The following is a 15,360-nucleotide window of genomic DNA, read 5'->3' as shown; positions in this document are numbered from 1 at the left end:
CGTCACCTGCCTTCAGCTAGTGCTACTGTAGACTATCCTAACCTATATTAAAGTGAACCTCCAGACTAAAAATCCACTCAGCAGCACTGAAAAGGCTTGGTATTTCTTTAACAGTTTCACAGCATCAGAACTTTGTTTTTCTTACCCAAGCTGTAACGATTGAGGAATTATCTCCGTGGTCAGCGCAAAACATGTGCGCTGACACTGCGGAAACCCTCCACAAGCGTTTGGATAAGGGAACCCAGCTTTGGTGCAAATGCACCTGTAGAGAGGAATTCCAACCGGCAGATGGAGCTGTGGAGTACAGAGTAATTCGGTCTCTGCACAACCACAGATGCTAGATGAAGATTGTACGAAGTGAAGCAAAACAGGGCAAGATAGCCACTCGAGAGAGAGTGAGCACAATGACAGAATGTATGTATGTCCACCAATCTAGTCGCCACCCAGCGACGGTTGACATACAACAGTGAAGACCAAAGTGAGAAAGCAATCGCAAGAATGGCGATTGCTAGCAGAGACACAAGACAGAGTAAAGACAGAACAAAGAATGAATAAAGACAGAACCAATTAGCAACCTGCAATCCAACACGAAGGAACAGACAGGACTAGCTAAACGCGGTCACCACACGTTAGACGCAATAGCGACAAAGCGCGTTCAATGTACGGTCACCGCACGTTAAGCGCAACAGTGACAAAACGTACCAACCCTGACTAGCGAATGAAACACGGAAAATGAAAATAAACAGAGAACACGAACGCTTGCTAAGCGGCTGCCTCACCCAGACAACAGCAAGCGTTCGTTCCAGACAAGACAGACAGAAGGAGTAACCAGTAGCAACCGCAGCTAAGGTTAAACTCCAAACTTCAGACAAGAGAGATCCACCGCCTCTAACGCTAGGGCGAATGCGATCTAGGAACAGGACAGAACGATTCACTGTCAGCCACCGCTGGCGACAGTACCATCGCACGGACCAGACAAGACAGACAGAAGGAGTAACCAGTAGCAACCGCAGCTCTGGCTTACACTCCAAGACAGAGTGCAGAAGGATCCACCGCCTCTACCGCTAGGGCGGATGCGATCCAAACAGACAGGACAGAACTAGGCCATACAGATAATAAACAACCTGACTGCGCTAGAAGGAATGCTAGTGCACTCCCAAGGATAACTACTCTAAGACAATATTTAGCAAACAATAGCAGAGGGGCTGAAACTCAAGGTAAGTCCAGCAGAACCAAACCTTTATGACCAGCAGGGAATTCTGGGAGGAAATGGCATTTATACTGCAAGCCTATCACTATCCAGATAAGTGAATGCAAATCCCTCACCAGAACAGCAAGTCTGAAACTTGCAGAGTAAAAACAGGTCTCCTTTCCAGGGACCTGAAGCATGCAGACCTGAAAAATGGTCAAAAAGCTGCCTGCCTGTGCAGACAACAGAGCAGATCATTACACATGCCTTATTTTGTAGCTGCACAGAAGAAAACTGCCCCGGCATTTTCCCCCTGATGCTGTGCAAAGCATGATGGGATTTCTGATGTTGTTGTTCTCGTTCTGCTGTTTTGGTGCAATTTTTTTTAAAATTTTGAATTTGAGATTTGAAGTCTAGCGCACGCAGCTGGGAGGGGTTATCAGGACAGAGGACAGTTGGAACTGTGTCTCACACTCCCTGTCACCTCCTTTCAACCAAAAAGATGGCTGCCCCTATGAAATCACAAAATTTGCCTGTTCTTTTAAAACAGGGTGGGTAAGAGATTATATTACCTATCTATTTTAATTAACATAACTAATGTAACTTAATGACAGTATGTTCGTTTAGGCTGGAGTTCCCCTTTAAATCTTCTCTGTTATAGGAATACAGAGCCATGCTTCCTCTTGGCATTCCTCTTATCTCAACGGAAAGACTTAAAGTGTACCTTATGCTGGGGATACATGATGATTTTTTTGGGCAGATAGATGGCTCCATAGATCATTTCCGACGGGTCAGATCTGATTTCAATTCTGATTGATTTTCTGGTCTCTTCTATACGAATCGATCAGAAAACAAAAGATCAGATCGGACCTGTCGGAAATTATCTATCGGGCCATCTCTCTGCTGAAAAAACCCATTGTGTATTCCCAGCATAAAGGTAACAAAAAGTGCCCCTAGGGGGTATTTACCTTGGGAGGGGTAAGCCTCTGGGTCCTAAAGAAGCTTCCCCTGTCTTCCTCACCACAACAGTATCCAGCGCTGGGACCCCCGAAGATCTGCCGACAAGGGCTTGTCAGCACAGTAGCAGCTTTCCGATGGGCTCTGGCAGAAATAGCTGAGTCCGATCAGGTCCGCTCTTCCGCGTAGGTGCAGATGGTTCACACCTGCACAGTAGAGCGGACCTGATTGGGCTTGGTTATTTCCACCAGAGCCGAGCGGGAAGCCTGTGTGTATCCACTGCCGATTGTAAATATTGTGGTCTGTGTCTCTGCAGGGGAGCGGAGCTGAAACACACTGTCTGAGGAGAACAGGGGGAATCCTCATTAGGGCTCAGAGGCTTCCCCCTCCTGAAGTAAGTACCCCTTAGGGCATTTTTTTCCTACAGGCTTACTTTAAGTAATTTCCTTTGTAAACCCATCTCCTCCCATCTGCTGCTCTCGGTAAAGGTGCCTACTTATGATCCAATCTTACCTTCCAATTGACCTTCTGACTGATTGGACTGTATCAGATTGTATACTGTTAATGGTACCAATCGACAACAAGCGATCGAACCATCGTTGGATTAGCAGTCCATTTTTCAGATTGATCTGAAAAGATCGGATTGGTTATAATATTTATTCCATTCCACTCTGATCATCGCCGACCCCATTCTCTGCCACTTCTCCTACTGTCTCCTGGGCCGGTCCGCTGTTCCTTGCTCCATTGCAGAGGAGAGAGCTGGTGTTGGCTCCGCACTCCACAACTGATGCCGCACCCCATTCCCTGCTACTGGTAAACAGGGTAGAAAGCCTCTGAAGCCCTGGTTCTGATTCTTTTTCAGGATCACCTACATCCTCCCCATCACCCTGGAAAAATAAAATAGGTGCAGGGGAGGACATGTGTGATCCTGAAAAAGGATGGGAAAGGGTTAAATCAGGTCCACTGACTGCTTTACTGAGCCCTTCCGTCACCCTCAGCATGCGTCAGTGAACAGAGATGGAGTTGGTGGGATTCTCGCTTACACATGCAGCAGAAGGTGACAGAAGACATTCCTGATCTGTTACCTGAGCGGCATATTCTCATTTCACAGGAGTAATGCCCTAGTCACTAAATTATGAACATATCACTTTGATATCAGGTTTCATAGAAACATACTCTTGGTTATTGCAATAGTCATGATATTATTTACATCATTATTTAAAGCATGATTTACACACTTTTCATATAGTACTTACAATAGGAGTAGTCTTTTCTTCAAATTTTTGGAAGGCTTGTAAAGACCTGTCAGAAAAGCCACTTTCATAATCCACATACATTGTAACTATGAAGTAGCAGTAAAAATATGCTGTTTGTGGTTTACTCTTTGTGGTCTGAGGTGCTGCTGTTATTGGTATTGTTCCTGCAGATCTGGATGAAGTCGTTTTCATGGTTGTTCCCGTGGTCGAACCTAGTGCAATTGTAGTTGGTGCTGGTATTCCAGATTTGGGAGATGTTGTACTACCACCTGAGCCAGCTGCTCCTGTTACTCCAGATTTGGGAGAAGTTGGAGTACCACTTAAACCAGGTGCACCTGTTACTACTGGTTTGGGAGACGTTGGATAAACACTTGAGCCAGCTGCTTCTGTTACTCCAGATTTGGGGGAAGTTGGAGTACCACTTGAACCAGGTTCACCTGTTACTACTGGTTTGGGAGACGTTGGATAAACACTTGAGCCAGCTGCTCCTGTTACTCCAGATTTGGGGGAAGTTGGAGTACCGCTTGAACTAGGTTCACCTGTTACTACTGGTTTGAGAGAAGTTTGACTACCACTTGAACCAGGTTCACCTGTTACTACTGGTTTGGGGGGTGTTGGATAAACACTTGAGCCAGATGCTCCTGTTACTCCAGATTTGGGAGAAGTTGGAGTACCACTTAAACCAGGTGCACCTGTTACTACTGGTTTGGGAGACGTTGGATAAACACTTGAGCCAGCTGCTTCTGTTACTCCAGATTTGGGGGAAGTTGGAGTACCACTTGAACCAGGTTCACCTGTTACTACTGGTTTGGGAGGTGTTGGATGAACACTTGAGCCAGCTGCTCCTGTTACTCCAGATTTGGGGGAAGTTGGAGTACCGCTTGAACTAGGTTCACCTGTTACTACTGGTTTGAGAGAAGTTTGACTACCACTTGAACCAGGTTCACCTGTTACTACTGGTTTGGGGGGTGTTGGATAAACACTTGAGCCAGCTGCTCCTGTTACTCCAGATTTGGGAGAAGTTGGAGTACCACTTAAACCAGGTGCACCTGTTACTACTGGTTTGGGAGACGTTGGATAAACACTTGAGCCAGCTGCTTCTGTTACTCCAGATTTGGGGGAAGTTGGAGTACCACTTGAACCAGGTTCACCTGTTACTACTGGTTTGGGAGGTGTTGGATGAACACTTGAGCCAGCTGCTCCTGTTACTCCAGATTTGGGGGAAGTTGGAGTACCATTTGAACCAGGTTCACCTGTTACTACTGGTTTGTGAGATGTTGGATAAACACTTGAGCCAGCTGCTCCTGTTACTCCAGAATTGGGGGAAGTTGGAGTACTACTTGAACCAGGTTCACCTGTTACTACTGGTTTGGGAGACGTTGGATGAACACTTGAGCCAGTTGCTCCTGTTACTGCAGATTTGGGAGAAGTTGGACTAACACTTGAGCCAGATGCAGCAGTTGCTGCTGATTTAGGAGAAGTTGGACTAACAGTTGAACCAGATGCAGCTGTTACTGTAGACTCAGGAGAAGTTGTTCCCTTTGATGAAGCTGTAGTGCTTGATCTTGAAATTCCTGGTCTTGAGATGGCAATGGATCGTGTTGTGTTAGACATGGAAGTTGTACTTAATCTGGTTGTACCTGGCCGAGTTGTGGAAATTCGTTTTGTAGTGCTAGATGCAGTTGTTGAACCTGATCTGGTGTTGCTAGAAGCAGTTGTTGAACCTGATCTGGTGTTGCTAGAAGTGGATGTTGCTCCAGATCTGGTTCGGCTAGTTCCTGTAGTGCTAGATTTTAGAGTTGTGGCCTGTCCAGTACCGGATCTTGCTGTTGTGCTTGATATTGTGGTTCTAGCAGTAGTTCTAGGTCTGCTTGTTGTCATAGGCTTAGATGGTGTTCTGCTTGTTGGTTGAATATTTGTTGATAGTTGTATTGTTGTGGGAATTGTAGTGTTAATTGTTGGACCTGAAATTTAAAAAAGAAATGTTACTTGTCAGAGTACCGTAACTTTGATAATAATAATTACTAATAATGAGTAATAACATGAAACAGGAATTATTTGAGTCAGCAGAGTTGCCTACATTTGATCTTTAAAGTACACCTTTAAAGAGACTCTGTAACAAAATTTTCAGCCTTATTTCTTCTATCCTATAAGTTCCTATACCTATGTGTGTCTGGATTACTTAAGCCTTTTCTAGTTGCACTGTCTCTGTAATATATCTAATCTTCTTTTCTTTGTCAAGCTTTGTCGACCCAGATAGGAATGCACTGCCTCTGCTGTGATAGGGACAAGTAATGCACACCCCTTCCAGGCTCTGTGTGTGTGTGCTTTGTGTTTTCCTCACAGACAGTTTGTGAGGCTGAGGGGGGAGGGAGCTGTTGCCTGTCACATGCTGAGAAACTGCGACTAATCCGAGACTGGAGTGCAGATAATTCACTATGTAATAAAAAATTTGTAGTATACTGTAACATTATATATATACTATATATACTATATATATATATATATATATACACACACACACACACACACACATATTAGTGTGTGTGTGTGTGTGTGTGTGTGTACAGTGGGATGCGAAAGTTTGTGCAAACTTGTTAATTGTCATGATTTTCCTGTATAAATCGTAGGTTGTTACGATAAAAAATGTCAGTTAAATATACCATATAGGAAGCACACACAGTGATATTTGAGAAGTGAAATTTAAGTTTATTGGATTTACAGAAAGTGTGCAATAATTGTTTAAATAAAATTAGGCAGGTGCATAAATTTGGGCACTCTTGTCATTTTATTGATTCCAAAACCTTTAGAACTAATTATTGCAACTCAAATTGGCTTGGTAAGCTCAGTGACCCCTGACCTATATACACAGGCGAATCCAGTTATGAGAGAGTATTTAAAGGACTTCCGAGGCCAAATGTTTAAAAAAAAATAAAAAAAGTTATGTACCTGTATAACTTTGGAGGAAACGGAGGACGCCGTCCGCGCCCTCCGTGCCGTTCCGCCGGGTCCCCGCCGCTCATAGCCCCCCCCCCAGATGGCTCCCGACCCCACGGCCAGGGTCGGGCTCTCCTGCCTGTATAAAGATGGCTGCTGGCCCTGGCCGCGGCTGCGCACTCTGCATAGCCTTTAGTGCGGCTGCGCAGCTCTAGGGCCAGCCCCCCGATCCACGCTACAGGAAACAGCCTGTTGCGTGGATCGGGGGGCTGGCCATGGAGCTGCGCAGCCGAACTAGAGGCTATGCGGAGTGCGCAGCCGCGGCCAGGGCCGGTGGCCATCTTTATACAGGCAGGAGAGCCCGACCCTGGCCGTGGAGTCGGGAGCCGTCCGGGGGGGCTATGAGCGGCGGGGACCAGGCGGAACGGCACGGAGGGCGCGGACGGCGTCCTCCGTGTCCTTCAAAGTTATACAGGTACATAACTTTTTAATTTTTTTTTTAAACACTTGGCCTCGGAAGTCCTTTAAGGCGGTCAATTGTAAGTTTCCCTCCTCTTTTAATTTTCTCCAAAGAGTAGCAACATGGGGATCTCAAAACTCTAAAATGACCTGAAGACAAAGATTGTTCACCATCATGGTTTAGGTAAAGGATACAGAAAGCTGTCTCAGAGATTTCAGCTGTGTGTTTCCACAGTTAGGAACATATTGAGGAAATGGAAGACCACAGGCTCAGTTCAAGTTAAGGCTCAATGTGGCAGACGAAGAAAAATTTCAGATAAACAGAAGCGACGAATGGTGAGAACAGTCAACACACAGACCAGCACAAAAGACCTACATCATCTTGCTGCAGATGGAGTCACTGTGCATCGTTCAACCATTCGACGCACTTTACACAAGGAGACGCTGTATGCGATAGTAATGCAGAGGAAGCCTTTTCTCCACCCACAGTAGAAATAGAGCCGCTTGAGGTATGCTAAAGCACATTTTGACAAGCCAGCTTCATTTTGGAATAAGGTGCTGTGGACTGATGAAACTAAAATTGAGTTATTTGGACATAACAAGGGGCGTTATGCATAGAGGAAAAACAACACAGCATTCCAAGAAAAACACCTGCTACCTACAGTGAAATGTGGTGGTTCCATCATGCTGTGGGGCTGTGTGGCCAGTGCAGGGACTGGAAATGTTGTCAAAGTTGAGGGAGGCATGGATACCACTCAGGATCAGCAGATTCTGGAGACCAATGTCCAGGAATCAGTGACAAAGCTATAGCTGCGCCGGGGCTGGATCTTTCAACAAAGAAATGACCCTAAACACTGCTCAAAATCCACTAAGGCATTCATGCAGAGGAACAAGTACAACGTTCTGGAATGGCCATTTCAGTCCCCAGACCTGAATAGAATTCAGTGCTGCGTAATATGTTGGCGCTTTATAAATACATTAAATAATAATAATAACTAGCCGACCCGCGGCGCCGCATAAGAGGGTAGAGGGCAGGAAGGGGGTATTGGGCGCAGCGGCGGGGAGAGGGGTTGGACCCCCCCTCAACTGGGCCCCCATGTGTGCTCTACCTCCTGCTTAAGCTCAGCAGGAACCCCCCCCTCACCTGGGTCCCCATGTGCGCTCCCCCTCCTGCTTAAGCACAGTAGCAGCCGCCACTATTAGTAAGAGGCAGCGGGCGGGGATGACTCACCTCTTCCGTCTTCCATCGTGCGTTCCACTGTCGTCACTTCCTGCAATGCCACACACTGTATTGGTGTAATTTGTAATTTTTTTTAAAACAGAAGGAAATCTGCAATAATTCAGCTATAAGTGAACATTTGTGGTTACCCACAATGCACTGCTACTAAATATGCAAATTACCCCTTTTCCCCCTTGGTAAGCCAAGCAAGTATCCAAAGCCGCTGGTGTATAGCAAGCATATAGCTTTAAATTTTACACAGTCATATCAAACCCACATGTAGACAGCCTGTTTCAGACTTTTGGTCCTCATCAGTACATGGCAGGGATTGATACGGCTGTATGAGATAGGGCTTGGACCAGTACAACAGAGTAACCAAGCAGCTCAGGGTGATCCAAACCACTCGGAATGTATAGGGGGATAAAAGGGACCAAAAAGACCTCCTACTAAAAAAAGCAAAGCTTGGTGTAATTTGCCTTCCTAAAACAGAAGGAAATCTGCAATAATTTAGCTATAAGTGAACATTTGTGGTTACCCACAATGCATTGCTACTAAATATACAAATAATTCCTTTTCACCCTTAGTAAGCCAAGCAAGCATCCAGAACCACTGGTGTATAGCAAGTCTATAGCTTTACATTTTACACAGCCATATCAAACTCACATGTGACAGCCTATTTCAGACTTTTGGTTCTCATCTGTACATGGCAAGGATTGATATGGCTGTATGAGATAGGGCTTGGACCAGTACAACAGAGTAACCAAGCAGCTCAGGGTGACCCAAACCACTCGGAATGTATAGGTGGATAAAAGGGACCAAAAAAACCTTCTACTAAAAAAATCAAAGCTTGGTGTAATTTGCCTTCTTAAAACAGAAGAAAATCTGCAATAATTCAGCTGCAAGTGAACATTTGTGATTACCCACAATGCACTGCTACTAAATATGCAAATTATTCCTTTTCCCCCTTGGTAAATCAAGCAAGCCTATAGCTTTAAGTTTTACACAGTTATATCAAACCCACATGTAGACAGCCTATTTCAGACAGTTGGTCCTCATCAGTAGATAGCAGAGGTTGATAAGGCTGTATGAGAAAGGGCTTGGACCAGTACAACAGAGTAACCAAGCAGCTCAGGGTGACCCAAACCACTCGGAATGTATAGGGGGATAAAAGGGACCAAAAAGACCTCCTACTAAAAAAAGCAAAGCTTGGTGTAATTTGCCTTCCTAAAACAGAAGGAAATCTGCAATAATTCAGCTATAAGTGAACATTTGTGGTTACCCACAATGCATTGCTACTAAATATACAAATAATTCCTTTTCACCCTTAGTAAGCCAAGCAAGCATCCAGAACCACTGGTGTATAGCAAGTCTATAGCTTTACATTTTACACAGCCATATCAAACTCACATGTGACAGCCTATTTCAGACTTTTGGTTCTCATCTGTACATGGCAAGGATTGATATGGCTGTATGAGATAGGGCTTGGACCAGTACAACAGAGTAACCAAGCAGCTCAGGGTGACCCAAACCACTCGGAATGTATAGGTGGATAAAAGGGACCAAAAAAACCTTCTACTAAAAAAATCAAAGCTTGGTGTAATTTGCCTTCTTAAAACAGAACAAAAATCTGCAATAATTCAGCTGCAAGTGAACATTTGTGATTACCCACAATGCACTGCTACTAAATATGCAAATTATTCCTTTTCCCCCTTGGTAAATCAAGCAAGCCTATAGCTTTAAGTTTTACACAGTTATATCAAACCCACATGTAGACAGCCTATTTCAGACAGTTGGTCCTCATCAGTAGATAGCAGAGGTTGATAAGGCTGTATGAGAAAGGGCTTGGACCAGTACAACAGAGTAACCAAGCAGCTCAGCGTGACCCAAACTAATAATAATGTATAGGAGGATAAAAGAGACCAAAAAGCCCTCCTACTAAAAAAAACAAAGCTTGGTGTAATTTTCCTTCTTAAAACAGAAGCAAATAAATAATTCAGCTATAAGTGAACATTTGTGGTTACCCACAATGCACTGCTACTGAATATGCAAATTATCCCTCTTTGCCCTTGGTTTGATATGACACTGCTTCTTCTTCTTGCTCGGGCCAGCCCCTTCTTCTTGTTTGGACCGGCCCTGGGGGCAGGGCGCTACTTCTTCTTCTTGCTTGAAGGTTGAGGCACTTACTCTATTATATATATAGTTAATTGAAAATCTGTGGTGTGAGTTAAAGAAATCTGCCCATGCTCGGAAGCCATCAAACCTGAATGAGCTAGAGATGTATTGTAAAGAGGAATGGACCAAAATACCTTCAACCAGAATCCAGACTCTCATTGGAACCTACAGGAAGTGTTTAGAGGCTGTAATTTCTGCAGAAGGAGGATCTACTAAACAAGTAATTTCTTTTTTTGCCTAATTTTGTTTAAACAATTATTGCACACTTTCTGTAAATCCAATAAACTTCATTCCACTTCTCAAATATCACTGTGTGTGTCTCCTATATGATATATTTAACTGACATTTTTTATCATAACAGCCAATGATTTATACAGGAAAATCATGACAATTAACAAGGTTGCCCAAAGTTTCGCATCCCACTGTATACATGTATATGTACTGTATATGTATATATATATATATATATATATATATATATATATATATATATATATATACATATATATATATATATATATATATATATATATATATATATATATACTCACACACACATATATCACTTCCTGGTTAGCAGCCATGTTTATTGTTTGTAAACACAGCCTAAGACTAGCGATTTAAAAGCCAGGATCGCGGCCGGGAGCGGGGGAAATGCAAATAGGAACCCAGGAGATCACTGTGATTCGATTAGTATGTGTTTTATTGTACAAATCGGACAGTACAGATTCTCTTTAACTATTTTACTACTCTGGGTGCTTTTACACTGGTGCGGTGTGGTACAGTATTTTTACCACACTCCACTGTAGCCCAGTGAAAGTCTATGGGGCCGTTCATATCAACGCGGTGTGGCGCCATACGACGGAAGTGACGTTTTTGCTGCATACCCAACGGAAGGACAGATCTACGTTGCTGCGCGGTTCTTCGGCGACGCACGGCCGACCGAAGGACATGTAAGTCTATGGCGGTGCTAGGGGCTTAAAAACATGTACGCAGTGGGGTTGCGAACCACATACTCGGAAGCGTAATTTCACGCTTCCGTGCACTTCTGTATTTCCGAAACAGGAAGTGAGCCCAAGCGAGGATCACTCCCTGTTTGGTTGTCAGCCAGATTCAGATTACCGCATATTAACACAGTAATTCCTGATAAGCCTGTTTTTGGCAGTGCGGTGTGGCCTTCAGGCCTGCCAATCCGCAGTCTGAAACCGGCCTGAGGGGTTTTTCCCCCTTAAAAGGAGTCTGAAGCAAAACAACAGATACTCACCTAAGGAGAAGGAAGGCTCTGGGTCCTGTAGGGCAGGGGTCCCCAACCTTTTTTGGCTTTTTTTTTCTATTGGAGCCAATGGTCTCGAAGACTGGACCACAGCTCCATTATTGAGCCTATCACTGCACTCGCTGCTACTCCCACCTGCAAGACCATTGGCTCCAGTAGAAACATGTTGCTGTACTTCTTCCTCATAGGCTGAAGCTCGGGGACACAGCAGCAAGGAGCTGGGGAAAGAAGCGGATGCAGGGGGACATCAGAGGACACGTGGGACAGTGCGGCATGGAGCTGGAGGTAAGAAGAAGATGCAGGGGGACATCGGAGGGCATGGGGACACCAGAAGGGCTTAGTGGGTCACGGGACACAGGAGGACAGGAGATAGAGGAGGACACAGGTACAAAGAGGGACACCATGAGGACAGGAAAGGTGCAAGGGGGGCACAGGGGCACACAAGAAGTGGCACAGTGTGGAAGGCATGAGGACAAACAGCACAAGAACTTGTGTGTTCATAGAACTATAAGACATCCCCTTAAAATAAGCCCTAGCACATCTCTTGATACAAAAATGAATATAAGACACTGTCTCATTTTCGGGAAAACACGGTATCTATGTCCCTGGGACTTCAGATGAATTCTTGCAGGGCGTAGATATACTGCACGCTGTGGAGCAACTAGTTAAAGTGAGAAGCATGTGGTTGCTACCATATTTATTAACTTTAAAGAATACCAGTTGCCTGGCAGTACTGCTGATCTCTTTGGCTGCAGTAGTATCTGAATCACACACCTGAAACAAGCATGCAGTCAGAAACATCTGTTCAGGGCCTATGGCTAAAATTATTAGAGACAGATGATCCGCAGGGCAGTCAGGCAATGTGCATTGTTTTAATGCAAATAAATATGTCAGCCTCCATATCACTCTTAATACAGGTGTGATTTAATTATGATAGCATTTTAGGTAGTAGTAGAGTGTTGTATAATACTAGTAGAGTACTTGACACTATATATCTCTTTTAGCAGTATTAACAGGTAAAAAGAAATCTGGTTGCTGCTGCTGCTTGTACCTAAAGGACACCGGAAGTGACAGGGCTATGGAGACGGAAACAGGAAATATGGGCGCCTGCGGTAAATGGACATTTGGGCACATGGTAAAATATATCATTAATATTTTTGTTTATATTATCGCTAGCAACTCCAGTATTTTCCAGCAGATTTGTGGCGGCCTGGTGGGGGGATTGTTCTAACTTTTTTCCTTATTGCTAATGTTGCTAAGACCAATACCAGTCATTTGCTTGTTATATGATAAGAACAGTGTTAGCCACAGTTCTGACTATTAATATCTGGAAATTAGTCTGAGAAATAATTAATTAATTCATTAATTAGAGAAACAGATAGCTTTACTGAAAGATCTAAGCATAATAGAGTCTCCTCAATAAACAATAAACTTGGCCTGTGAGAACTAGCTTACTTAGCAAAGCAACAGCTATAAAAACACCTTCAGGTCAAAATATGTCTGAAAAGTAAATTGCAGTATCTGGTAGTATTTGTGTGATACTTTATTTAAGCCTCTTTACACGGGCGTCTGAACTGTGCTTCTGTCTGGCAGTTGGGCCTCACGGATGCCGGCCACGAGAATCTTTTGGCCGCAATTTCATGCAGCTAAATGGCAGTGTTTGGTAACCCCACATATGTTATTGTTTGACACGAGGTGGTGTTACCCAGCGGTAAAAAAAAAATCTTATTCCAAAGGGACTGTCCACCTCCTGTGCCAAGCACTAGTAAGTGCCCAGCCGGAGAAAAGGGGTAAATCTTGAGAAAAGAACTTCAGAGTGTCACACTACTATCATATTTTGCATGTAGGCAGGGAGGGTGAGTGGACCCCCTAAAAAAACAAAGCACAGAGACACCGAGAGTCCCGATGGTGTAGTATATCAAACTGAAGTCAAATGCTAATGTAAGGAAAGGTGGTAATCACATGATGGGGGGGGGGGGGGGGGGGAGGGGTAGAGAAAGGGGCAACCAACCACTAAACACAGGTGGAGATGTATAAACCCGACTCCACTCAGGTGTCCAGGAACAAGCTTATAGAAAAGCAACTACTGGTCCAGGTGGTAACATTGCTCTACGGGGCCAAGGTACAACCCTCCAAGAGGAGGGGGAAACAAGCACAAAAGGAAGGAGAATAGGCGCCCAAAGGTATAATGAAACTAAGTTAAAACAGATAAAATGAAAAAAGGCGAGGTGGCTTACCTCAATGAAGACAAATTTCAGGGGGAGAACTTGAGACGTGCTCTGTTATGGTGTGTGTATGTGTGCATCGGGTGTGTTTGTGTGTGTTTTTTTTTCTTAAAGGGTCACTTAAAGGTAATCTAAACTCAGAGGGATATGAATGTTTTCTTTTAAACAATACCAGTTGCCTGGCAGGCCTGCTGATCTCTTTGGCTGCTGTAGTGGCTGAATCACAGACCTGAAACAAGCATGCAGCTAATCCAGTCTGACTTCAGTCAGAGCACCTGATCTGCATGCTTGTTAAGGGGCTGTGGCTGAAAGTATTAGAGACACAGGATGAGCAGGAAAGTGAGGCAACTGGTATTATTTTAAAAGAAAAAATCCATATCCTTCTCAGTTTAAGTTCCCTTTAAGGCTAAAAAAAATGAGTTTTACTCACCTGGGCTTCTACCAGCCCCCTGCAGCTGTCCCGTGCCCACGCAGTCTCGCTCGGATCCTTCTGTCCCCGCCGGCAGCTACTTCCGTTTTCAGCAATAGGCCTGGGAACGCAAGTGATTTTTCGCTTCCTGGCTGCATTAGCACCCTCTATACTGCTACTGTGGCCAGAAACGTTAGCATCCGCAACTTTATAAGTCAGCAACCCTTGACCCGGAAGACTTAGCTTTTCACAACCAGGGCACGTGTGGTCCTGTCACATGGTGTGTTCACAGAGCCCTGAAATGAATTACTGCACATGCACAGAGCTGAGTCTTTAAGGGCTACTGATTGGCTGTTTTACCACCATCTCCAAAGCAGAACACTGGAACATAAAATGCATTTGAGTATTCCTTATTTGGTAACACTTACTTGGAGTAGTTGTGTTGGGCATCAAAGGAATGTCCCCCAACCTGCTGTTGTTAGCCATAGCCGCTTTATCAAATGCTCTCTGCATCTCCTCATTAGTATGGTTGTCACTTGGGAATTGTGCTGAGTAGTTACCAATCACAGAACCTCGCCTGGAAGAAAGACATATAACAATATTGAATGTTTCCCACTCATGGAGCCCTATTACCCTGTACAAGGGCAAAGACTAAAATTAGGAATAGAGGTTAGAAAAGAATAGTAAGCGGCAATGATCATGCCCTGGACCATACAGATTTGTATGTGTTTTAGATCCCCTTATTATTCATATATTACTGTAGGACACCTGGCAGCAATTGTACTGGCAGGGTTTTGTTGGCCTAATTAGTTAACCACTAAGGAATTTTTCCCCTTAAGGACCAGAGCAATTTTCACCTTTGAGCAATAACTTAATCGTTAATTATCACAACAAAATTATCTATATCTTGTTTTTTTTCACCACCAATTAGGCTTTCCATGGGTGGTACATTTTGGTAAGAATGATTTTATTCTAAATGCTTTTTAATGGGAATAATAAGAAAAAAAAATCATTATTTCTCAGTTTTTGGCCATTATAGTTTTAACATAAAACATGGATACAACGTACACATTTAATTTCCTATTTTTCCCAGTTATTGCAACATTTCAAATATTTCTCTAGTACAATGTATGGCAACAATATTTTATTTGGAAATAAAGGTATATGTTTGACTGACAATTGAGATAACAAGCTTCAGAAGACAAAGCTCTCTACAACTTTGAAAGTTGTGGAGCTCAATGGCTCTTTTGCATAGATAACAACT

At 43.9% G+C, this 15,360-nt stretch overlaps 1 protein-coding gene across 1 annotated transcript in view; it reads right to left on the bottom strand.

The window, feature by feature from the left end:
• The window catches only part of LOC137520896 (mucin-19-like), a 76,577-nt gene that overhangs the window by 57,194 nt on the left and 4,023 nt on the right, over positions 1-15,360 (bottom strand). Inside the window, exons 3-4 of the mRNA XM_068239436.1 lie at positions 14,525-14,673; positions 3,403-5,366 (exon numbers count right to left, since the gene is read on the bottom strand). Of these exons, the coding sequence (XP_068095537.1) occupies positions 3,403-5,366; positions 14,525-14,673 (2,113 nt within the window). The remainder of the gene's footprint in view (positions 1-3,402; positions 5,367-14,524; positions 14,674-15,360) is intronic.

The sequence above is a fragment of the Hyperolius riggenbachi genome, chromosome 6, assembly GCF_040937935.1.
Source record: "Hyperolius riggenbachi isolate aHypRig1 chromosome 6, aHypRig1.pri, whole genome shotgun sequence".
Lineage (NCBI taxonomy): Eukaryota > Metazoa > Chordata > Amphibia > Anura > Hyperoliidae > Hyperolius > Hyperolius riggenbachi.
Note: the sequence above shows the minus strand (reverse complement) of the source record. Positions and strands in the feature narration are given on the sequence as shown.